Below are 24,748 nucleotides of genomic sequence, written 5' to 3'. Positions count from 1 at the left end.
GGATTAAATAAATCTAAGATATCTACAATAAAATGGATTGTGACACAGCCAAAATTTATTTGTCAAAACAAAGAAAAATACTTACAATATATTCTGACAAAAGATGAACTCAATGCTTGTAGAAATGTCAAACTTTTTTGAAAAGCATTTTTTTTTAACACAGAAATTCTTACATTCAATATAGGAGGAAAATCCTATCTTTTAACTCTATAGGGAAATAATTTAGAACTTCACATTTTTTGAGAATTTCTACATCATGCAACTAGCTGACTACATGATTATGCATTATACTTTATTAAATAGGAAAACTTTAATTTCATCCATTCCCCAGTAAGTCTGAGTTATTGTGATAGCTCACAACCTGCAAAGACTTATCTGTAGCAATAAGGTTCTTCAGGAATATATAGACACTCTGCTTGGATTTTTCTAGCCCACTTGTACCTTATCACTCCCTTTCTCTAATTCATTCCTATAATCTCCTGTCTTTACATCTTGGAAATGTTTTTTTCAATTTCATACTACATGGGTTTGCAGTTTCAGGAATTAGTGACATTCAGGGATGTGGCCATAGACTTCTCTCGGCAGGAATGGGAATACCTGGACTCTGTTCAGAGGGACTTATACAGGGATGTGATGTTGGAGAACTATAGAAACTTGGTCTCACTGGGTAAGTTCATTTGTCACGAGAAATTTAGAATGTGCCCTGTGGTATGTTAACTTTCAACACAGTGAATTTCAAAGCTGCCTTTCAAGACATAAGTTGAATGAATACCTTTTTCTTGTTCCCAGAGGAAGGTTTGAGGTCTGTCAGTTTGTCAGTGCCTCTGCCATTAACCATGGTCATTTTCTCTTTTGGTGATATTCACATCTCCCTCTGGCCCTTCTTGTCATTGCCTCCCTTTCTTACTGGCCAAGGGGTGGACAAAAATTCCTTATATTTATTCCATTTATAGCTATTGTCCAAGAGCCTGGTTTCCCATTATGTTCACACTGAATATTGCTATAGATTTGCTGTGTCTTCCACCTGTAGGGCAATTGTTAGATGTAGATTTGTAATTGGCTGTGACAATGAGAAGAGTCTCTATAACTTATATAGTGGTGGATTGGATAAACAATATTCATTTAAAACTGAAGAGTACACATTTCATTTCCAATTTTATATGATTTATGGTTGAAAGTTACAGTTCATGAACATGACATTTATAATTGAATGAATATTTTATAAGTGAATCAGGGTGCTTCTTATTTTCCTCTTAAGGCAATAAAATAATTATAATTGGTATTATGTCCCAGAAACTCTTCCTTGGGAGGGGGGAGCAGGGAATATATATACATACCTACAAATTTAATCATCAAATAACCATGTGATAATAGTATTATACCCATTTTACTTGCCAACATTGTGGAACAGTGTGTTAAAAGGACTTCCTCAAAATCATAAGGTTGGTAGGTATTAAAGGAGAAGGAATTTGGGCTCAGGCCCTCAGCTCTAAAGAATATTCTCAAACATTGTTAACTTTTCATTCACTTTGTTAAATGTTCTCTTAAGAGGAAGAGTCCGTATTAAATTAAAATAAAATTTCATCATACCTGCCTGGTTCCTTAAATCATCTCATCCTTCTATTATCTGAAATCTGTATCGGTAACATTTAACCTCTGTTTCATTACAGATTTAAAGAAAACTAAAGATTTTGTGAGTTTTGCTTATATTTCTATACCATGTGGCCTTTTTTGTTTTTTTTTTCCTTGCAAGCAGGACAGTCCATTTCTAAGCCAGATGTGGTTGACTTATTGGAGCAAGGAAAAGAGCCCTGGATGATTGTGAGGGAAGAAACACAAAGACAGTACACAGGTAAGGAGGGCAAAAGGAGGCCGTCAGGGCTGGTAGCAGCCTACATGATAATGGGGAGGCGTACATCTCTGTGTTGTTTGTAAAGCCCTCCAAGGCACCAAGACTTGTGGAGCACGGGCTTGTGACCTGGGGAGGAAATAAAGGTCTCAACATGAACTATAGAGGAAACTTCAATTTTATTTACCAAGCACGTTATTTCTCTTACATTTCAAACCCATTTTCAGTGACAAGGAATCTCATTTTTCATTAGTGCAATCTTTTACCTGTATGTTGGATTGAACTGCTCTCCAGCTCCTCTTTTACGTACACACACATATCAATGCAATGATAGTGAACACGACTTATCAAGTCCCTGCTCTCATGGAATTTACATTGTATTAGAGTGAGGATAACAGTAAACAGGTAAATAGACAAATAATATTAGGCAATGGAATGAGCTATGACAGAAAGTAAGAAGAGATTGGGCCATTTGAGATAAAGTGGTTGGGGATGACTTTTCTGAGGTGATAACATTTGAGAGGAGACATGACATAAGGGCCCAGGACATGTGTTTGGGAAGAATATTCCAACCTAAATGAACAGCTTAGAAGACTCAAGAGGTGGCTGGGGGCAGTGAGGGAAAGGAATGAGGAGACTGGAGGGAGAGGGCCAGAGAGAGCTTTGTGAGTTTGAGCAGCACCATTGTAGACCAGAATAGAATGCCTAAGGGGAGCGTAATTAAGTCTTATTTATTTTTAAGAGAGAGAGAGATAGAGTGCAAGCAGGGAAGGGGCAGAGATAGAGGGAGACACAGAATCTGAAGCAGGCTCCAGGCTCTGAGCTGTCAGCACAGAGCCCGATGTGAGGATCAAACTCACAAACCGCGATATCATGACCTGAGCCAAAGTTTGACACTTACCTGACTGAGCCACCTAGGTGCCCCTTTTTGTATTTAATTAACTTTTTTTTTTAAATCTTGTTTTTAAATTTTAAATTTTATATCATTTATTTATTTTTAAAAGTTTATTGGGGCGCCTGGGTGGCTCAGTCGGTTAAGTGTCCGACTTCAGCTCAGATCATGATCTTGTGGTCCGTGAGTTCAAGCCCCGCATCAGGCTCTGTGCTGACCACTCAGAGCCTGGAGCCTGTTTCGGATTCTGTGTCTCCCTCTCTCTCTGACCCTCCCCCGTTCGTGCTCTGTCTCTCTCTGTCTCAAAAATAAATAAATGTTAAAAAAAATTTTATTTTTATTTTTTTTTTAATTTTTTTTTTTCAACAGAGAGAGACAGAGACAGAGAGAGACAGAGCATGAACGGGGGAGGGGCAGAGAGAGAGGGAGACACAGAATCGGAAACAGGCTCCAGGCTCTGAGCCATCAGCCCAGAGCCTGACGCGGGGCTCAAACTCACGGACCGCGAGATCGTGACCTGGCTGAAGTTGGACGCTTAACCGACTGCGCCACCCAGGCGCCCCAAAAATTTTATTTTTAAAAGTTTATTTATTTTAGAGAGAGAGTGAGAGAGAATGGGGGAAGGGCAGAGAGAGAGAGAGAGAGAGAGAGAGAGAGAGACTCCCAAGCAGGCCCCCCACTGCCAGCACAGAGCCCAATGTGGGACTCAAACCCACAAACCATGAAATGAATGACCTGTGCCGAAATCAACAGTTGGACACTCAACCCACTGAGCCACCCAGGTACCCCTAAATCATTTTTTTAATGTTAGTCAGGGGCCTCGGGTGGCTCAGTCAGTTAGGCATCTGACTTTGGCTCAGGTCATGATCTCACGGTTCAGGAGTTCAAGCCCCACATTGGGCTCTGTGCTAATGGTTCAGAGCCTGGAGCCTGCTTCAGATTCTGTGTGTGTCTCTCTCTGCCCCTCCCCTGCTCTCTCTCTCTCTGTCTCTCAAAAAAATTAACAAATGTTAAAAAAAATAAAAAATTAAATAAAATGTTAGTCAAATACAGTGACATCTGGGTGGCTCAGTCAGTTAAGCATCTGACTCTTGATCTCAGCTCAGATCTTGATCTCAGGGTCATGAATTCCAGCCCTGAGTTGGTAGTGTCTCAAAGGGGGAAAGGCAAGGATGGATGTTATTGACATGGAAGTTTTGTTTAGGGCCAGTTTTTCAATGTGGACCCTAGGATTGCGTGAAGATCAAGATATAACAGTGGGAAATTAGTGGAAATTACATAAGAATTTTGAGGCTCAGGATTCAAAGAATCCTAGAGCACAAATTCTGTTGATGTTTTCCATTGAAGAGTTGATGGATCTTTCCTGGTAATGAACTTTCTGGTAATGAACAATCAAGCCAATTGCCTGTATAAGAAACTCCAGGAAAGTAAAATTGTGCTGTGAAAATAGTGGGATAATTACATCGTGTTAATGTAGACAGGAGGGTACATTCAGGGATTGGCAGTTCTCTGTGTCTAGGCTGAATTGAGGGGAGCATGTCCTTGCAAACACCCTGAAAAGTATGCCTAGAGAATCCTTACATCAGACTTTGTAACCATCTGTGGAGCAGCCCACTTCTTAAGTCAGGGCAGTGCCCCCTCTGAGACATTACCAAAGCTCTTTAGAGGTGGTGTTTTCCTTTACCACATAAAGGTGACATGTGTCTTGTTATATTAATGAAAGTGATGGGCACCTGAGTGACTCAGTCAGTTGAGTGTCCAGCTTTGGCTCTGGTCATGGTCACACGGTTTGTGACTTTGAACCCTGTATTGGGTTCATTGCTGTCAGTGCAGAGCCCACTTCGGATCCTCTTCCCCCTTTCTCTCTGTGCCCCTCCCCCACTCACGTTCATTCTCTCTCTTTCTCTCTCTCAAAAATAAGTAAAACAGTTTTTAAAAAAATGAAGGTAGGGACACCTGGGTGGCTCAGTCAGTTAAGTGTCCAACTTTGGCTCAGGTCATGATCTCCCAGTTCATGTGTTTGCGCGGTCTGTGAGTTCAAGCCCCGTGTGGGGCTCTGTGCTGACAGCTCAAAGCCTGGAGCCTATTAAGGATTCTGTGTCTCCCTCTCTCTCTCTGACCCTCCCCCATTCATCCTCTATCTCTGTCTCAAAAATAAATAAACATTAAAAAAAAATTATGGGGCGCCTGGGTGGCTCAGTTGGTTGGTCGTCCGACTTCAGCTTAGGTCATGATCTGACAGTTTAGGAGTTCAGGCCCCACATTGGGCTCTGTGCTGACAGCTCAGAGCCTGGAGCCTGGTTGGGATTCTGTGTCTCCCTCTCTCTCTGCCCCTCCCCCACTCAAGCTCTGTCTCTCTCTCTCTCTCTCTCTCAAAAATAATAAATAAACATTTCAAAAAAATTTTTAATTAAAAAAATCAAGGTGACTTCTGGATCCCACCCAAGGGCAGGGGCTGGAGGACCAACCATGTGTTGGAGGGTTTCAGTCCCAACCCCCAGACTCTTGGGAGGGGAGAGAAGCTGGAGGTAGAATTAGCCAATGGCCAATGAGTTAGTCATGACTATGCAATGAAGTCTCCATAGAAACCAGAAGGACTGTGTTCTTCTGGCTTGGTGAACAAGTGTAGATATGGGGATAGTGGCACACCTGGAGAGGACATGGAAGCTCCAAGCTTGCCCTATGTACCTCTTCATCTGACTATTGATTCCTATCCTTTAATAAACTGATTAACATAAGTACACATTTCCCTGAGTTCTATGAGCCACTCTAACAAATTAAAAGAACCTAAGGAGGAGGTCATTGGAACCTCCAATCTATAGCTGTTTGGTCAGAAGCACAGGTAATAAACAGCCTGGGCTTGTGACTGGTGTCTGAGTGGGGGATGGAAAGCAGTCTTGTAGGGATTGAGCCCCTAACCTGTGGAATCTGATACTATCTCCAGGTAGGTTGTGTCAGAATTGAGTTGAATTCTCAGACACCCTGCTGGTATCAGAGAATTCTTGGTGCTGGGGGTGGGAGGTAGGGAGGGGAGGAAAGGAGGGGAGTGCTTCTCCACCACCATGTTGGAATTGTGCTGGGAAACTGAAAGAGTCGATGTCAGTAAAACTATATATTGGCGCCAGCTCTTTTCTCGTATGCTTCTACACTTATGTTAACAGACACATATCTTAAGGAAGACTTTGGTTGAAGGACACATTGGGCCCAGTTTAGTTTCAGTGAATTAAGCACAGGGCCATTCCAATATGCTTCTATGGATAAGTTTACAAACACCTACATCTCAGTGAATGAAGAGGTTACTTGCAAAAAAACCCAAAAAACTGTAATATTCTTACAACATTATGAAAACCCTTGGGTGATCTGGGCAAAAGATTAACAAAACACTTTCCCATTCTGTATAAGGATTTGGTCTTTTAACTCTGCTTCCTTAAAAACAGACAAACCAGAATGTGTCGACTATTTTAATCAGTCTCATTATTTACGGTAAAATTGACCCAGTTGCGGAATTGCACCTGGCCAGACGGAGAGAACACTGTATTTTGGCTTCCTCTAAAGACAGTATTTATTGGGGCGCCTGGGTGGCGCAGTCAGTTAAGCGTCCGACTTCAGCCAGGTCACTATCTCACGGTCCTCGAGTTCGAGCCCCGTGTCGGGCTCTGGGCTGATGGCTCAGAGCCTGGAGCCTGTTTCCGATTCTGTGTCTCCCTCTCTCTCTGCCCCTCCCCCGTTCATGCTCTGTCTCTCTCTGTCCCAAAAATAAATAAACGTTGAAAAAAAAATTAAAAAAATAAAGACAGTATTTATTTAAGTACATTTATCGAAACTAAGTAATGAACGTTTGTACCATACTATTAATACTATTTAATCATAGACTTTGTTCAGATTTTACCAGTTTTCCACAAATGCCTTTTTTTCTGTTCTCCAATCAAATCCAGGATGCCGTTTGGTGTTAGTCAAAATGTTTCTCTAGTCTTTACCAATCTGTGACAGTTTCATGGGCTTTCTGGTTTTTCACATCCTTGAAACTTGCATTTATTATTTCAGATATTCCTGAAGTCTGCTACTGGACTGCTATTTACTGATAAGTACATTTTTGTTCATTTTTGGTGACAGTCCCACAGAAGGGATGGCATGATCTCAGTGCATATTAGAGGGTCCATGACATAGATATGTGTTGTTACTGTTGCTGTCAATGTTAAACATTCTGTTAAGGTACTATCTGCCAGGTTTCTCTACTGTAAAGTGACTATTTTTCCCTTTCTAAATTTTTTTTTTATGTTTTTGTTTTGTTTTTGAGAGAGAGACAGAGTACAGGCAGGGAAAGGGCAGAGAGAGAGGGAAACAATCCTTAGCAGGCTCAGCGGGTCAGCACAGAGCCCGATGCGGGGCTTGAACTCACAGACTGCGAGATCATGACCTGAGCCACCCAGACACCTATTTTTCCCTTTCTAATTGATAAACATCTTGGGGGAGAAACTTTGAGACAATGCAGATAACCTATTTCTCTTCCAATTTTCACTCGGTTTTCTGCAGCCACCAGTGTGGATTTTGCTTGGACTCATTTCAAAATTTTCAACCTCTTTTTCTATGGGAAGCAAATTTTACTATCCAGAATACAATATTTGCACAGTTCTCTTTGCCTTTAGCAGTACAGTATCCAGTCAAAATGATGTTTTCTAGAATTGTTTAGTTCTTCTTCATCCTCTTCAATGTGATTATATTATCCATTTTTTGTAGAATTAGCTCACTTTGTTATTTTAGGTACCTCTCCTGCCCTACATCCTGTTTCATATTTATTTATTTATTTCAGGTGTATGTGAACTATTACAGTGGTTCTAAGAGTAAGAACTATACAGAAAAGAATTCTCATGGGGCGCCTGGGTAGCTCAGTCGGTTGAGCATCCGACTTCCGCTCAGGTCATGATCTCACAGTTTGTGGGTTCGAACCCTGCATCAGGCTCTGTGCTGACTGCTTGCTTAGAGCCTAGAGCCTGCTTTGGATTCTGTGTCTCCTTCTCTCTCTGCCCCTCCCCCGCTCATTCTTTGTCTCACTCTGTTTCTCAAAAATAAATCAATGTAAAAAAATTAAAAAAAAAAAAGAATTCTCATGAAGTGTTGTTGCCCTTTCAATTTTGTTTTGTTTTGTTTTTATTTATTCATTTTGGGAGAGAGAGAGCATGTGCAAGTGGGGGAGGGCCAGAGAGAAAGAGAAAGAGAGAGAGAATCCCAAGCAGGTTCCATACTGCCAATGCAGAGCCTGATGCAGGGCTGGGACCCACAAACCACGAGATCATGACCTGAACCAAAGTCGTATGCTCAACCAACTGAACCACCCAGGCACCACCCCCACTTCAATTTTGATACCCTGGTCTCATTTTTTCTACCCTATTCCCACTCCTTCAAAGTAAGTGATACCATCAGTTTCTGGTTTATTCTTCCTGATTTCGTTTACATAGATACTTTTATGAGGTCCCATTCTTACATTGAACCTTAGCATATCTTAGATTCTCAATTATTCCTTGCTGTTTTCCCTTAATAATTTATCCTGGAAATTACTTCTCTTTTTTTTTAAATTTTTTTTTTAACGTTTATTTATTTTTGAGACAGAGAGAGACAGAGCATGAACGGGGGAGGGTCAGAGAGAGGGAGACACAGAATCCGAAACAGGCTTCAGGCTCTGAGCTGTCAGCACAGAGCCCGACGCGGGGCTCGAACTCACGGACTGCGAGATCATGACCTGAGCCGAAGTCGGCCGCCCAAACGACTGAGCCACCCAGGATCCCCTGGAAATTACTTCTTACAGCAGATAGAGAGCTTCCTCATTGCTTTGTGACTGCTTAGTACTCCTATATGTGGATGTGCCATTGTTTATTCAGTGACTTTCTTCTGTTTAGGCTTTTAGGTTGTTCTCAATGTGTTGTGGTTATAAATAACACAAAAGCAAATAGTCTGACCCATATGTATTTTTGTAGTATCATTGGAAGTTTAGCTTCCAGGTTGATTCCTAGAAGTGTGGTTTCTGGTTCCAAAGGTACTTGCTTATGTGTTTTGTGTGTGTGGTTGTTTTTTTTTTTTTTTAATCTTTATTTTAAGTAGGCTCCACGTCCCATGTGGGGCTTAAACTCATGATCCTGAGCTCAAGAGTTACATGCTCTACTGACTGAGGCAGCCAGGTGCCCGATGCGTATGTGTTTTTGTATGATATTGCCAAAATCACCCCCCAGTCGGGTTTTACTAGTTTGTGTTTCCACCAGCCATGTATGAGAGTATCTTAACAACAGGAAACATATCTATTGTTCAGATCATAAAAAAATACTCTGAATAAAAACTCAACAACAGAATATATTGTCATACTTTTAACTTTTTACAAACCCAACATTTTTTCATATGTTTAAGAGCGATTTCTGTCTATTTCATGAGTTGTTGGGTTTGTGTCTCTCCCCCATTTTCTTTTTGTTTTTTAAAGTTTATTTATGAGAGAGCTAGACCAAGTGTGTGAGGGGCAGAGAAAGAGGGAGGGAGGGAGGGGGAGAGAGAGAGAGAGAGAGAGAGAGAAGGAGAGAGGGAAAGAGAATCCCAAGCAGGCCCCACCCAACTGTGGGCTCACTCTCACAAATCATGGGATCATGACCTGAGCTGAAATCAAGAGTCAGACGCTTAACCAACTGAGCCACCCAGACACCCCTTTATTTTTTAAGTAGGCTCCAGGCCCAGCATGGAACTCAACACAGGGCTTGAACTGAGATCAAGACCTGAGCTGAGATCAAGAGTCGAATGTTTAACTGACTAAGCCACACAGGTGCTCTTGAAGATTTTATTTTTACGTAATCTGTTCACCTAGCATGTGGCTTAAAGATACAACCCTGAGATCAAGAGTTGCATGCTCTTCCGACTGAGCCAGTCAGGTGCCCCCGAGAGTGATTTTATATATTAAGAGTATTAGCCCTTTGTCTGAAGTGTATGTTGCAAATATTTTCTCCCAGTTTCTCAATTGTTTTTTTTTTTTTTGATTATGGGAGTTTATTTATTTTTTAATATAGTCAAATTCATCAGTCAGTCTTATTATCTCCGAATTTTGTGTCGTGGTTAGAAACTATCTCAAGGTTAAGGATAAATATACATATTGTCTTCCATTACTTGTATGGTTTTATTTTTTACATGTAAATCCGTAAACCATTTGGAAATTATTCTTGTGTATAAAATAAGGTCCTGGGGCACCTGGCTGGCTCATCAGTTAAGCATCTGACTCTTGGTTTCGGCTCAGGTCATGATCTCACGGTTCACGAGTTCTGGCCCTGAGTCAGGCTGTCTGCTAACAGTGCAGAGCCTACTTGGGATTCTTTCCCTCTCCCTCTCCCTCTCCCTCTCCTCCTACTGCGTGCATGGTCTCTCTCTCTCTCAAAAATAAACTTAAAAAATAAGTAAAAAACATAAATAAAGAAAGTAAGTATGGGTCTAATGAAATCTTTTTCCGTATGGCTACCCCAGTTGTCCCAACACCATTTATTTAAACATCTATCTTTGTTCCCTTCATTTGAAATGCCACCTTTATCAAATAATAAATTTCCATATATTCTTGGGTTGTTTTCTGAGCTTTCTATTCTGGTCTACTGTTTTATTTGTGTATGCATGTACCAATACTGCATTGCTTTTATTATGGGTACATTGTAGCACATTTTAATGTTTGTTAGAGCTAGTCCTCCCTTTTAGATTTTCAGTGTTTTTCTGCCTATTTTTGAATGTTTGTTTTTCCATGTAAACTTGATTATTAACTTTTCTAACTCCATGAAAAGCTTGTTGGTATTTTATTTGCATTGCACTAAATTTACAAATTAATTTATGAGGAACTGAGATCTTTATAATGTCTTCCAATCCAAGAAGAGGGGTTGTTTCTCCATTTGTTTGAGGCTACTTCTGTGTCTTTCAGGAGTGTTTATAATTTTTCTGAAATAGGTTTTACGTATTTTTATTAATTTTATTCTTCAATGTTTAATCTTGTTCTTTACTGTTATAAATCACATTTTCTCTCCCATTTTGTACTTTACCTAGTTATGGTTTTCCAGTAGAAAGACTCAATTTTTTCAACAGGTTTATTGCTATATAATTTATGTAACATGAAATCAGTCTTTGAAAATGAACAAGTAAAAAAAATTTTTTTAAGTTTTTATTATTTGTTTTAAGTGTTTATTTATTTTTGAGAGAGAGAGAGAGACAGAGTATGAGAGGGAGAGGGACAGAGAGAAAGAGGGATATATAGAATCAGAAGCAGGATCCAGGCTCTGAGCTATCAGCACAGAGCCTGACACGGGGCTCAAACCCACAAACTATGAGATCATAACCTGAGCTGAAGTCAGACGCTTATCCAATTGAACTACCCAGGCACCCCATTTAAAAAAATATATTCATTTATTTTTGAGAGAGAAGAGAGAGAGAGTGTGTGAGCAGGGAAGGGGCAGAGAGAGACGGAGACAGAATCCGAAGCAAGCTCCACGCTCTGAGCTGTCCACACAGAGCCCTACTCGGGGCTTCAACTCACTAACCATGAGGTCATGACCTGCGCCTAAGTCAGTTGCTTAACTGACTGAGCCACCCAGGCGCCCCCTGCCCCACCCAAATTTTTCTTAAATAAAATGAACAAGTCAGGGATGCCTGGGTGGCCCAGTTGGTTAAGCGTCTGACTTTGGCTCAGGTCATGATCTCCCGGTTCGTGGGTTCGGGCCCCACAACAGGCTCTGCACTGACAGCACTGAGCCTGCTTCAGATCTTGTTTCCTTCTCTCTGCCCCTCCCCAGCTTTCATGCTCTTTCTCTCTGAAAAATAAACATTTAAAAAACAAAAAAAGGGCAAAAAGCTCTTCCTTAAAGTGAACAAGTCAGTGTTTTTTTGTATAATCACATTTTGTGCAACCATCACCAGTGTATAACCCATCACCCCATGAAGAAACCTGATACCCACTAGCAGTCACTCTGTATACCCAGCATCTGATAAACCACTAGTCAACTTTCTGTCTCTAAATATTTGATTATTAGGAATATTTTTATATACATAGAATCATGTAATATGTAGCCTTTTATGAATCTCTTCTTTCATAATATTTTTGAGATTCATCAACATAATATGAAGTATCAATACTTTATTTTTTGTGGCCGAATAATATTCCATTCTATTATCTCTTTTGTTGCTTTGCTTTTAGTATCATACTTAGGAAATCATTGTGTTATCCAAGTCTCAAAAATTTACTGCAGTGTTTTTTTTCTAAGCAGTTATTAGTTTTAGTTCTGACATTTGGCCTTTGATCCATTTTGAGTTAATTTTCATGTGTGCAATACGGTGTGAGGTTCCAACTTCATTCTTTTGTGTGTGAATATCCACTTGTTCCTAACACTGTTGCTTAAGACTCCACTGAATTTTTTTGGTTCCCTTTTCAGTAATGAATTGATCATAATTTGAAATTTTATTTCTGCACTCTGCATTCTATTCCATTGATCTATATATCTGTATATGCCAGCACCATACTGTCTTGATTTATTGTAGCATTGTAGTAAGTTTTGAAATCAGGAAGTGTGATTTCTGTTATTTTGTTCTTTTTTGTTTGTTTTCAAAATTATTTTGGCTATTTGGAGCCTCCTATATTTCTATATAATCAGATTGTCATTTTCAGCGACAAGAGCAGTTGACATTTTGATGCAATGGATTGCATTGCATCTGTTGATCAGTTTGTGGAACATTGTAATCTTAGCAGTATTGTCCTTCATGAACCTGAGAGGTCTCTCCTTTTATTTAGGTATTTAATTTCTTTCCACAGTATTTTTAAATTGTCAATGTATAGATCTCAGGCTTCTTTTGTTCAACCTATTCCTACATATTTTATTCTTTTTGATATAATTGTAAATGGCATTTCTTTCTTAATTTTGTTTCTGGATTGGTACCCTTGGTCTTATTTTTAAAAAGTTTTACCCTTTATATCCTGGAATACTATTATATCATCTATAAATAGGGATAGTTTTATTTGTTCTTTACCTCTTTTTCCTATCTCTGATTTATCTTGTCTAATCAAATAGTTAATATCTTTAGTACAGTTAAACAAATTTTTTTTTAATGTTTATTCATTTTTGAGAGACAGAGAAAGAGCATGAGCAGGGGAGGGGCAGAGAGAGAGGGAGACAGAGAATCTGAAGCAGGCTCCAGGCTCAGAACTGTCAGCACAGAGCCCAAACCGGGGCTTAAACCCACAAACCATGAGATCATGACCTGAGCCAAAGTCAGACGCTTAACTGACTGAGCCACCTCTTTAGTACAGTTTTGAATAGTTGCAGAGATAGTCAGCTTCCTTGATTTGTTCTTGATCTCAGCAGAAATCCTATGTTTCCCCACCTAATAAGATACTAGCTTTAGAAATGAGAGAGAGAGAGAGAGAGAGAGAGAGAGAGAGTGTGTGTGTGTGTGTGTGTGTGTGTGTGTGTGTGTGTGTGTGTGTGTTTTCTGTTGTGGAAGTATCCCTGAGCTCCTGTTTGCTTGGATTTTTCTTTGTTAGTATTTTATACGGTCTCTCTTGATATTCAGAAGTTATTTTGGCCCATATTTTCTTTTAGTGTCTCTTATCAGGTTTAGATATTAATATTTTTTTCATAAAAATTATAAAAGAATTAGGAAGCTTTCCTTCTTTTTCAATGACCTGGAACACTTTATGGAGCATTAGCTCTATAGCTAAAAGCAGTCATGGCCTTCTGCGACTTGTCTCCCAATAGGTCCTCCAAAAAGGACAAATGAATGAAAAAGTAGTAAATCTAGACAATCCACATCCTAGCATATCTTTAAGGCAAGATACCAAAGTTCCAGATATCTGTAAGAAAAGGACTAAAGTTAAAAACTCCAGGACACTCTCCCAGTAAAGGTGGTTTTTCTTGCTCTATAATAGTAAAATTAATTAGTATTCAAAGTGCATAACCATGAAAATGATTTTTACATAAATCACCAACTGATAAGATTTTGCCATATCTATTTTATTTCTCTCTACACTACATTTATGGAGGTATTTGAAGGCATGTCTTAGGTATCATGACTTGACCCATGAATCATTCAGCAAACGTCTCCTGAGAATAAGGATAGTTCCACAAATAAGGGTATTTTTTCTTTTTTTTTTTTTAAGTGTATGTGTATATATGTTTGTATATAATCTCTACACTCAACATGGAGCTCAAACTCATGACACAGAGATCAAGAGTCACATGCTCTTCTGACTGAACCAGCCAGACACCCCAAGGGTGTATGTCTAAAAATTAATATAAGTATTTTTCACAGAGAGGAGGTTCTGTTTTACATAATTGCTAAAATTATTCTCAGGAATTATTCTTTATGCATTTATTGACATAATCATGAGATTTTTTTTTTCTCCATTGTTCTGTTACTGTGTTGAATTCTGTTTATTGACTGAATTCTGGAATCCAGTTCTAGTCATGGTGTGTTGATATATTATCCCTTTTCAATATTGTTAGATTTGAATTTTTAATATTTCCTTTATGTTTCATGAATGAGATTAAACTATATTCTTTTTAAGATTGGATATAATGATTATGTTAGCTTTATGAATGTGTTTAGGAGAATGTACCCTTTCTTCCCCCTTTTGACATGGTTGGGTTAATGAAATATTCCAGAAAAACCATCTGGGCCTTCAGTTACCATTGTAGATTTTTTTAAAAAACTTACTCAGATTGGGGTACTGGGCTGGCTTGGTTATTAGAGCATGTGACACCTGATCTTGGTGTTGTGGGTTCGAGCCCCACACTGTGGGTAGAGATTACTTAAAAAAAAAAAAAGTTTTTTTAAATAATAAAACTCAGATTACACCATGCTAGAATTGTTGAAGTTTTCTGTGTGTTGATTTTATAGAGGTTACTTTCTAGAGATTTATGCATTTCATTCACATTATTAACATAATGGGTTTTTTTTCATGATGTCACTTTACTGCATTTGAGGTGTGGAGGGCCGATAAGTGAGGTCCCTCTTAGCTCACATCCCTGCATTGGATATTGCTGCAGTCTCCTTCTTCTTTATCAGTCTTGAGAGAATCACATTAGTAACATTGCTTTGAAATACAATATCGGCATTGTGGATCCTCTATGGTTTTTGTGGGCTCTATTTTGTAAGATGACTTTTATCTTTCTTTCTAATTTGTTTTTATTTTGTTGCTCTTTTTCTGGCTTCTTGCAATAAATGTTTAGGTGATTAATTTTCATGTTTTCTCACATGTATGCATATCTGTTGTATAAATTTTTTCTACTGTAACTACATTAGATTGGAATGGATGCAGATATTATAATTTGGTTTAAAATTTCTTTGTTTTTAATGTTTATTATTTTTGAGAAAGAGATGGAGTGTGAGCGGGGGAGGGGGAGAGAGAGAGAGGGAGACAGAATCCAAAGCAGGGTCCAGGTTCCAAGCTGTCAGCACAGAGCCCAACACTGGGCTCGAACCCATGAACCGCAAGATCGTGACCTTAGCCAAAGTCAGATGCTTAACTGATTGAGCCACCCAGGCACCCCTTGGCTCAAAATTTCTGTATAAAAGTTTAGGAAATACTACCTTAGGTCTACTATTTTCTTTCTCCCAGCTTTTTGTTTTTAAAATTCATCAAACCAAATGAGAATATTAAAAACATATATGTAGTTGAGGTGCCTGGGTGGCTCAGTCAATTAAGCATCCAGCTCTTGATCTCAGCTCAGGTCTTGATCTCAGGAGTTTAAGGTCATGAGTTCAAGCCCCGTGTTGAGCTCCATGCTGTGTGTGAAGGCTACTTAAAAAAAAAAAAAAAGTATATGTGTATATACGTGTGTGTGTGTGTGTGTGTGTGTATGCATATATATGTTAGTTAATTAGCCTTCACACAGATTTAACTTTGGATATTAACATTTGCCTTTTTCTCTCTCTATATGCACCTTTCTTCTTGGCTCACTTGATGGTAAGTAGCAGTTACCATTAAATTTTACCTCTCAAACACTTCTGTATGCATTTCCTAAAACTAAAAACTTCTATGTAGTCACACTATTATTATCATAGCAATTCAGCCCTACATCTAACATAGAGTCCATATTTCAGTTTTTGAACTTTTCTCCAAAAATGCCATTTGTAAAATTTGTTTCCAGGATCCATTCCAGACTCATATACTGTATTTGGATGTGAGGCTTTGTATCTTACTGTCATCCTACCTTTTTTTTCCCCTTTGAGTTTGATTATTTTGTAGCATCCAGTGTAGTTTTCTCATGGAATATCTGCTTTCTAGGTTTGATGTTTTCTTCTTATGATTAGAATAAGGTTAAACATTTTTACCCAGACTACCACAGAGGTGGTATGTAATTATCTTTTTTTAGTAAACTTTATTTTAGAATGACTTTAGATTTATAGAAAGTTACAAAGATAGTAGAGAGACTTCTGTATATATCTCTCCTGATTTCTGTCATTGTCAACAACATCATTCAGATACATTTGTCAAAACTAAGAAAATGACTTTCATATTAACTAAACTCTAGATTCTATTTGTGTATTTCACCAGTTTTTCCATTAATGTCATTTTTCTGTTCCAGGATCCTTCCATTCTGGGTACCACATTGCATTTATTTTTCATGTCTCCCAGTCTCTCTTCCAGTCTCTCCTGGTTGGTGACAGTTTTTTAATCTTTCCTTGTCTTTCAGGAATTTGACTGTCTTGACAGACTCTACCAGGTCCTGCAGAATATTCCCTATTCTGAGTCTGTTGTTTTTCTCATACTTACACTGGAGATAGGGGTTTTTAGAAAGACTGCAGCAGAAGTGAAATGTCCTTTTCATCGCATCATGTGCAGGGTACATGATATCCACTGGTGATGTTAACCTTCTTTCTCCCCTCCAAAGTTACTATTTTTCCTTTTCTATACTCTACTCTTTAGAAGCAGCTCACTAAGTCTAGCTTACCCTGGGGGGCAGGGGGCCTGGATTGGGAATTAAGCTTCTGTAGGGTAGGAAATCTATATATTTTATCTGGAATTCTGTATAAAAGATTTGTCTCTTGGGGCACCTGGGTGGCTCAGTCAGTTGGGCGTCCAACTTCAGCTCAGGTCACGATCTCACAGTCCATGGGTTCAAGCCCCGCATCGGGCTCTGTGATGACACCTCAGAGCCTGGAGCCTGCTTTGGATTCTGTGTCTCCCTCTCTCTGCCCCTCCCCCGCTTGTGTGTGCGCTCTCTCTCTCTCTCTCTCTCTCTCTCTCTCACTCTCAAAAATAAATAAAACATTTAAAAAATTAAAAAAAAAAGATTTGTCTCTTCCCCCTTTATTTCAGTGTGGGCTTATCCATATTTATTTTAGACTTTGAGTTACAATTAAATGTTATTTCTTTTGCTTTGAACATTGATAGCTCTTGTGTCCATATAATATCCCCATCCTTTTGGTTTTTGAGGATTTCTTTCCTGGTACTGTTTTCAGATTCATTTTGTTTTTTCCCCTTCCCTGGTCCTAGAATCAGCCATTTCTCTTAAGAGCCCTGGTTTCTTTTACTGGAAGATAGTATTTAGAAACCAAGATTTGAGAACTAGGTATACTAATTGTTGCTGGTATGCCATTGCTTCTATGCCCTCTAAACAACCTAACTAGGTAATAAATGTCTGCATAGTCACCCATGTATATATACATGTATCTGTAATTGTTTTATTATCTATCTGTCTGTATTTACATTAAGCTAAACATGAGTTCTTACTGATGTCTGCAACTCCCATCCAGTATTTCAGGATGCATTCTAGCCTTCTTGTCTCATTTATCTGTAACTTTCTCCTCCAACAGTGACAAAACTGGGTTCTACCATCCATCATCCATTTACTTATTTGTTCACCCCCAGTGTACATGGAACATGGCTTCAGAATTGTTTTCCCATGAGAAACAAATTTACTAACTTGGTAGTGCTTATGTGCAGTTCCATTTGCTTTTAATTTTCATTCAAAACATTGATTTTTTTAAAGTTTATAACTATTATTGTAGTGTAGGGCACAGTTTGTTTTGGTGCATTGATCAACTACAAGCACTTCTTAATTTCCCAATATATGTTGATAATATATATTTTTTATAATATTAATTTCTAGTATAACTTGTGATCAGACAACATAATTTGTATGCTTTTGATCCTTTGAAATATGTAGAGACTTGATTTATAGCAGTTTATGGTCTGTTTTTATAAGTAATTTGTGACTGAAAAGGAACTGAATTCTGCAATATTTGGCTTATAGCCATTAAGTTCTAGGTCCACGTTTATTAAATGTCGCACCTAGAGTTTGGATTGTGTCAATATTTGGTTTATTTCAGGCTGTGTTAATAGATGAACACAAAATTAATAACCCTTATTAAGCAATCCTCCATGTGCATTGTAGAAAATTAGAAAATAGAGACAGGCAAAAGTGTTTTCAAGATATTAAAATACCTTATTCCTACCACTTTAACACCTTAGTGGATATAAGACATACATGCATATACATGTTCCTCTTTTTATTAAAGAGACATCATATTCTTACTGTTTTATAACCTGATTTCTTTATCAGTGATTTTTCTATTTTATATTTCTATTACATTTTTATTTTATTGCATCTTCAAAACCCAAATCCTATTCATATTACCCCATTTGGCCCAATCTGATTTGTTCAAATCAGTATCCCAATGCAAGACTGTGCATTGTCTCTTTATATCACTGAAATCCCTCTTAATCTAAAACATTCCCTTTATTTCTAATACTAATCCTTTGAAGAGACAAGGCCACTTATATTGCAAAATTTGCCATCTTTTGAACTTACCTCAGTATTGTCCGTGGTATAGTTTGTTTATTCTCTACCCTTTGTATTTTTGTAGGTTGGAAATTATTTTCTCTCTTGAGGGATGTAGATTGGAAATTATTTTCTCTCTTGAGGGATTCACATTAAACATTTGTGGCTCAAGTACATCATAGGCGGTTATGGGTACTCTATCAAAAGACACAACATGTATTGGATTACACTGCTAGTTTTGGAATGTTAAAACTTTATTAAGCTAACAGCTTGATTCCTTCATCATTCAGTTATATTTTTTGCTTTTGTAACTGAACAAAAGTCCCTCTGATCTTGCTTCGGCATTATGACAGCAATCAGTTCTGCAGCGATTACTCTCTTCATAGTTGTAAGAACAGTATACTTAATACGATTGGGAATTGTAAGGTAGTTGTTTCTTTCAATTCTATCATGATTTCTACAGTTTTTTATTGACACGATCTATTTGGCTATTTGGTTATGTTGAAATATAAATTGATTGGAATGCACAGGAAAATATATTTGAAAAAAAAAGAAAGAATATATTTGATTTTTAGTTGCACATTATTTAATGAAAAAATAACTGGGAAATGGCTTCTGTTATCTGAAAAATAATGTGTTTTTTTTTTTTTTTTATTTGAGAGAGAGAGCAGGGGAAGGGCAAAGGGAGAGAGAGGGAATCTTAAGTAGGCTCCACACTCCACGTAGAGCCTGAGACGGGGCTCATTCCTACGACCCTGGGGTCATGACCAGAGTCGAAATTAAGAGTTGGTGGCTCAACTGACTGAGCCACCAGGGCACCCCATCATTATATTTTTATCTATCTTTCATTTACTTAATATGTTTAATCCAACATGATCACTTTTCCTGCTTTTTTTTTAATTTTCACAATTATGACCAAACACAGCATAATATTCAGAAGCGTGTGTTTTTCAACAAAGCCATAAATCTTTTAAACTTTCCTTACTTTTTTAGCCCAAGATTTGTGAGCATTATCTTGTATCTTCCCTGCCTTGGTCTTGGAATCAAACATTTCTAGGGGCGCCTGGGTGGCTCAGTCAGTTGAGCGTCTGGCTCTTGATTTCAGCTCAGGTCATAATCCCAGGATTGTGGCATCAAGCCCCACATCAGGCTCCACACTGAGCATGGAGCCTGCTTAAGATATTCTCTCTCTCTCTCTCTCTCTCTCTCTCTCTCTCTCTCCTCATAAAAATAAATAAATATTTCTTTAAGGATTCTCTGATCATAATATTGGATATTTAGAGATGACAGTGTAAATGATCGGGGTGCTGATTGCTATACTAGCCTTTTTTTCCTTTTAGAGAGAGTGTGCACGTGAGTAAGGTGAGGAACAGAGAGAGAGAGAGAGAGAGAGAGAGAGAGCGAGCATCTTAAGCAGACTCCACACTCAGTGCAGAGCCCACCACAGGGCTCAATCCCTTGACCTGAGTCAAAATCAACAGTTGGAAGCTCAATCAACTGAGCCACCTAGGTGTCCCAACTACTAGCCTTTTTGACATTTTTTTCTATTCCATGAAAATTGACCTGTTTCAGATTTTTGTCCTTTGTAGGATAGTTTTTGATCAATATTTTCCTGTTTGTCTTTCCCTTTCACAATTTTAATTTTTTGTTTGTTCTCCCTTTTGTTAATTAGTTTAGCTAGTGTACCATCACATGTTGATTTTTTTTCCCCAAGAGATACCTTTTTGAATTTGTTTGTTGATTTTCTGTTTCCAAACTCATTAAAATCTGGTTTTTTATCTTTATTCTTTTTGTTTTCCTCTCACTTACTTTGATGTTTTTTCTCAGCTTTTATTAGTAAATTATTTATTTAATTCGTGTCAAGGTGACAGCTTTTCTCTGGGCATTAGGGCTGGATTTTGTACCTTCTGAAATGTAGTATTTTCATCTTTTGCCTGGTTATATTTCTCTACTTTCACTGTTTATTTCCTTAGTACAATAAAGATACTGACTCTGTTTTTTTATTTTTGACTGCTGACAGCTTTCAAGCCCCACCTCTCCTTCTGCTCCACTTTTGGGGAAGCTGATAAAAAGCCTGAGAGCTCCCTACATTGGTCCCCATGGAAAGTTCAAACCATGCAAACCCCTGCCCTGGAACCCTCAGCCCTGCACCACACCCTAACCAGCATAAAAAAAAAAAACAAAAAACCTAAGTCAATCTCTTTCCAATCACTCAAGTCCTTTTCAGATGTATTTAAGAACCACTCTGCTCTTTCTAGGAAGCCTCATTATACGAGTAATAAATCGTTTCACACTTACATGATGTATGCATGTCATCATCAGTCTTGACGTCCAAGTCAAAGTTTGTGTGGTTATCCATTCTGCCTCTGCTGGTTGTCCACTACATTTATTGATCTAGCATTTAATTAGTAAAGAGCCTTTAGTTTTCTAGATGGAGTGCTTTTTGTTTTCTGATGTTGCTCTTATTTTCAGCGTTATTTTCTGAGGTCAGAGTATGTATCATTCCACCTGCTATACACATCCCACAATTGAGTCACAGATGAATACTCTTTGCCCTTGACTCATGCCCCCTTCATTGTGCACTGATACTCCTGAGTCTTTTCCTGAATCTCGATTGCCATCTTCCAGCTTATATCTGATATTTCCTTTTAACAGTCAGTCCCAGACACTCTGGTACCCCAAAACATTCCTCCATAGTATAATTTCTTGATTCTCTCCAGCATCTCCACATGGAAGGAATTTCTTATTTGATTTGAGTACATATCTGTGAATTGACTGAAAACATATCAAAATACTTATCCGGGAAGTAGAAGGATGGCTGGTCTTGAAAATAAGGAAAAGGAAGAGAGGATGTGGTAAAGGAGATGAACCAACACAGATTTAGTATATTTAGAATGGAGAAGGGATAACAGAACTGAAGATAAGCAAGATCAATTAATTATTTAGCACCTATAATACATCATAACCCTGTAATTCAGTGATGAAAAAGGAAGAATTGTGTCTGCTCTGGGGGAAGTTTAGGGAACTGTTTAGAATATCAAATAAGGAGGGGCGCCCGGGTGGCTCAGTCAGTTAAGCATCCAACTTCAGCTCAGGTCATGATCTTGCGGTTCATGGGTTCAAGTCCTGCGTTAGGCTCTGTGCTGACAGCTCAGAGCCTGGACCCTGCTTCGGATTCTGTGTCCCCCCTCTCTCTGCCCCTTCCCTGCTCACAGTCTGTCTCTCTCTCTCTCTCAAAAATAAACATTTAAAAATTTTTTTGTATCTTAAAAAAAAATATCAAATAAGGAAATTAATGATATCATAATTGGAAACAAAGGGATGGTGGAAGGAATGAAGTGCTAGAGCATAAAAAGGGAGACATGGATATAATACTTAGAGTTAGCAGGTGCAGCCTTTCTAAGGGTAGGATATTCATCCTGAGACTAAAGGATGAGAAGGGTCAACCTACAAAGTGCTCAGGTCTAAGGATTCTGGTCAGATGAAATCGTCTGTGGAAAGCATCAAATGATAGGGAAGTTTGTACCATATTCTAAATGCTGAAAAGAAGGAGACAGGGCGCAGAGGGGTCGGTGTTTGGACATGATGCCATATAGGTAAGGAGGAGTCCTGCTATCCTCAGAAAGGGGTTTGGATCGTATTCCAAAGGTAAAGAGAAATCACTGGACAAACCTAGGATGAATTCTTAACCTTTGATCTGTATTTAAATCAGTGATAGATTCAAAATAAAGATGCCATCCAAGGTATTTTTTTCCTCTCACTTCTAATGTAGTTGTCCGTGACACAGGCAGGATATCAGATTTATAACAAGCTTGCCAAAGATCGTGGTCCACACCTAAATTTCAGAAACTTCACTATCTTATGTAACTTCACATACATCTCTGAATTCTTGACCTTTCAAAAAGTTCATAACCATATTTTACAATCCAATAAGTGCTTCATTTATTACAAGTGTTGGTTCATATTTCTTTCACAGAAGTCCCATATTCTCTGTATAAGAAATATAAATATTTTTTTGTTTTCTTCTTTTTTTTCAGATTTGGATTTACATTGTGAGGTAATCAGCTATGTAGAAATGCCCACTTATGAAAAAGATGTATCTTCTACACAACATCAGAGCATATATAACAGAGAGAAACTCTATGAATGTAAGAAATGTCAGAAGAAATTTAGTAGTGGCTATCAGTTTATTCTACATCACAGGTTTCATATTGGCGAAAGACTCTATGAATGCAAAGAATGTGGGAAGAACTTTCATAGTGGCTATCAACTTACCCTACATCAAAGATTTCATACTGGTGAGAAACCCTATCAATGTTCAGAATGCAGGAAGAACTTTAAAAGCAGTTATCAACTTACTGTACATCAGAGATTTCATACTGGTGAGAAAACCTATCAGCGTAGGGAATGTGGGAAGGCCTTTATTTATGCCTCACACATCATTCAGCATGAGAGAATCCACACTGGCGGGAGGCCTTATGAATGTCAGGAATGTGGGAAGGCCTTTAGTCAAGGTGGACACCTTAGAATTCATCAAAGAATTCATACTGGTGAGAAGCCCTATAAATGTCAGGAGTGTGGGAAGGCTTTTAGTAGGCGCTCAAACCTTGTTGAACATGGGCAAATCCATACTGATGAGAAACCTTATGTATGTGAGAAATGTGGAAAGGCCTTTAAAAGAGGTCATCAACTTACTCTACACCAGAGTGTTCACACTGGTAAAAAACCATATGAATGTAAAGAATGTGGAAAGGGCTATACCACTGCCTCATACCTTATTCTACATCAGAGAATTCATAAAGGTGGGAAACCATATGAATGTAAGGAATGTAAGAAAACCTTTACCTTGTATAGAAATCTTACTCGACATCAGTGTATTCACACTGGAGAGAAACTTTTTGAATGTAGGCAGTGTGGGAAGGCCTATACTACTGGCTCAAAACTTTTTCAACATCAGAAAACTCACACAGGTGAGAAGCCTTATGAATGTAAGGAATGTGGAAAAGCCTTTAGTTTATATGGATACCTTCATCAACATGAGAAAATTCATACTGGTGTGAAACACTTTGAATGTAAGGAATGTAAAAAAGCCTTTACTTTGTATAGAAATCTTATTCGACATCAGAGTATTCATACTGGTAAGAAACTTTTTGAATGTCAAGAATGTGGGAAGGCCTATAGTACTGGCTCAAACCTTGTTCAACATCAGAAAACTCATACTGGTGAGAAACCCTATGAATGTAAAGAGTGTGGAAAGACCTTTAGTTTGCATGGGTATCTTAATCAACATCAAAAAATTCATACTAGTGTGAAACCCTATGAGTGTAAAATATGTAGGAAAACCTTTACTTTCTATAGAAATCTAACTCTACACCAGAGTATTCATACTGATGAGAAACCTTTTAGATGTAAGGAATGTGGGAAAACCTTTAGACGTAGTTCACACCTTACTGCACATCAGAGTATCCATGCTGATAAGAAACCCTATGAATGTACGGAATGTGGGAAATCCTTTAAAATGTATGGATACCTTACACAACATCAGAAAATTCATACTGGTGGGAAACCCTATGATTGTAAGGAATGCGGGAAGACCTTTAGTCGTGCTTCAAACCTTGTTCAACATGGGAGAATTCATACTGGTGAAAAACCCTACGTGTGTAAGAAGTGTGGAAAAGCCTTCAGATATGGTTCAGCCCTTAAAGCACATCAGGGAATGCATACAGATAATGAAACTCTAAGAACATAAGGAATGTGAGAATGCCTTTAGGTATGGCCCAAACTTTTTTAATATCAGCCAGTTCACAGTGGTGAGAAATTATTGAATGTTAGTCTTTATAGGTATGTCTTCACCAAATGAGAGAATTCATAATATAGTTATGATTTCAGTGTCACTCCTGTTTTAATGGAATATCTGACTATTTAAACAATGGCAAATTAAACCCTGAATAGCCAAAGCAGTCTTGAAAAAGAACAAAACTGGAGGTGTCACAATCCCAGATTTCAAGATATACTACAAAGCTGTAGTAATCAAAGCAGTGTGGTACTAGCATAAAAACAGACACATAGGTCAATGGAACAGAATAAAGAACCCAGAAGTAAACCCATGACTGTATGGTCAATTAATCTTCAACAGAGGAGGCAGAAATATGCAACTGGAAAAAAAAAAAAAACCAGTCTCTTCAATAAATGATGTTGGGGAAACTGGACCACTTTCTTACACGATAC

The 24,748-nt window shown here is 38.3% G+C and overlaps 1 protein-coding gene across 1 annotated transcript; it reads left to right on the top strand.

Moving 5' to 3' along the window:
* Positions 1-522: 522 nt before the first annotated feature.
* On the top strand, positions 523-24,538 carry LOC122494295 (zinc finger protein 573). Its single transcript, XM_043599361.1, has 3 exons — positions 523-667; positions 1,754-1,852; positions 22,558-24,538. Exons 1-3 carry the CDS (start codon positions 523-525, stop codon positions 24,267-24,269), a joined length of 1,956 nt encoding a protein of 651 aa, XP_043455296.1. The 3' UTR covers positions 24,270-24,538.
* Positions 24,539-24,748: the final 210 nt, after the last annotated feature.

Source organism: Prionailurus bengalensis, chromosome E2, assembly GCF_016509475.1.
Source record: "Prionailurus bengalensis isolate Pbe53 chromosome E2, Fcat_Pben_1.1_paternal_pri, whole genome shotgun sequence".
Taxonomy (NCBI): domain Eukaryota; kingdom Metazoa; phylum Chordata; class Mammalia; order Carnivora; family Felidae; genus Prionailurus; species Prionailurus bengalensis.
Note: the sequence above shows the minus strand (reverse complement) of the source record. Positions and strands in the feature narration are given on the sequence as shown.

What these genes read in the sequence shown, in the direction of transcription:
- LOC122494295 (XM_043599361.1), top strand. Translation starts at nt 523, where the DNA reads ATGGGTTTGCAGTTTCAGGAATTAGTGACATTCAGGGATGTGGCCATA. An exon ending in TAGAAACTTGGTCTCACTGG is followed by an intron (nt 668 to 1,753) that starts GTAAGTTCATTT and finishes TTTCCTTGCAAG; the next exon opens with CAGGACAGTCCATTTCTAAG. An exon ending in AACACAAAGACAGTACACAG is followed by an intron (nt 1,853 to 22,557) that starts GTAAGGAGGGCA and finishes CTTTTTTTTCAG; the next exon opens with ATTTGGATTTACATTGTGAG.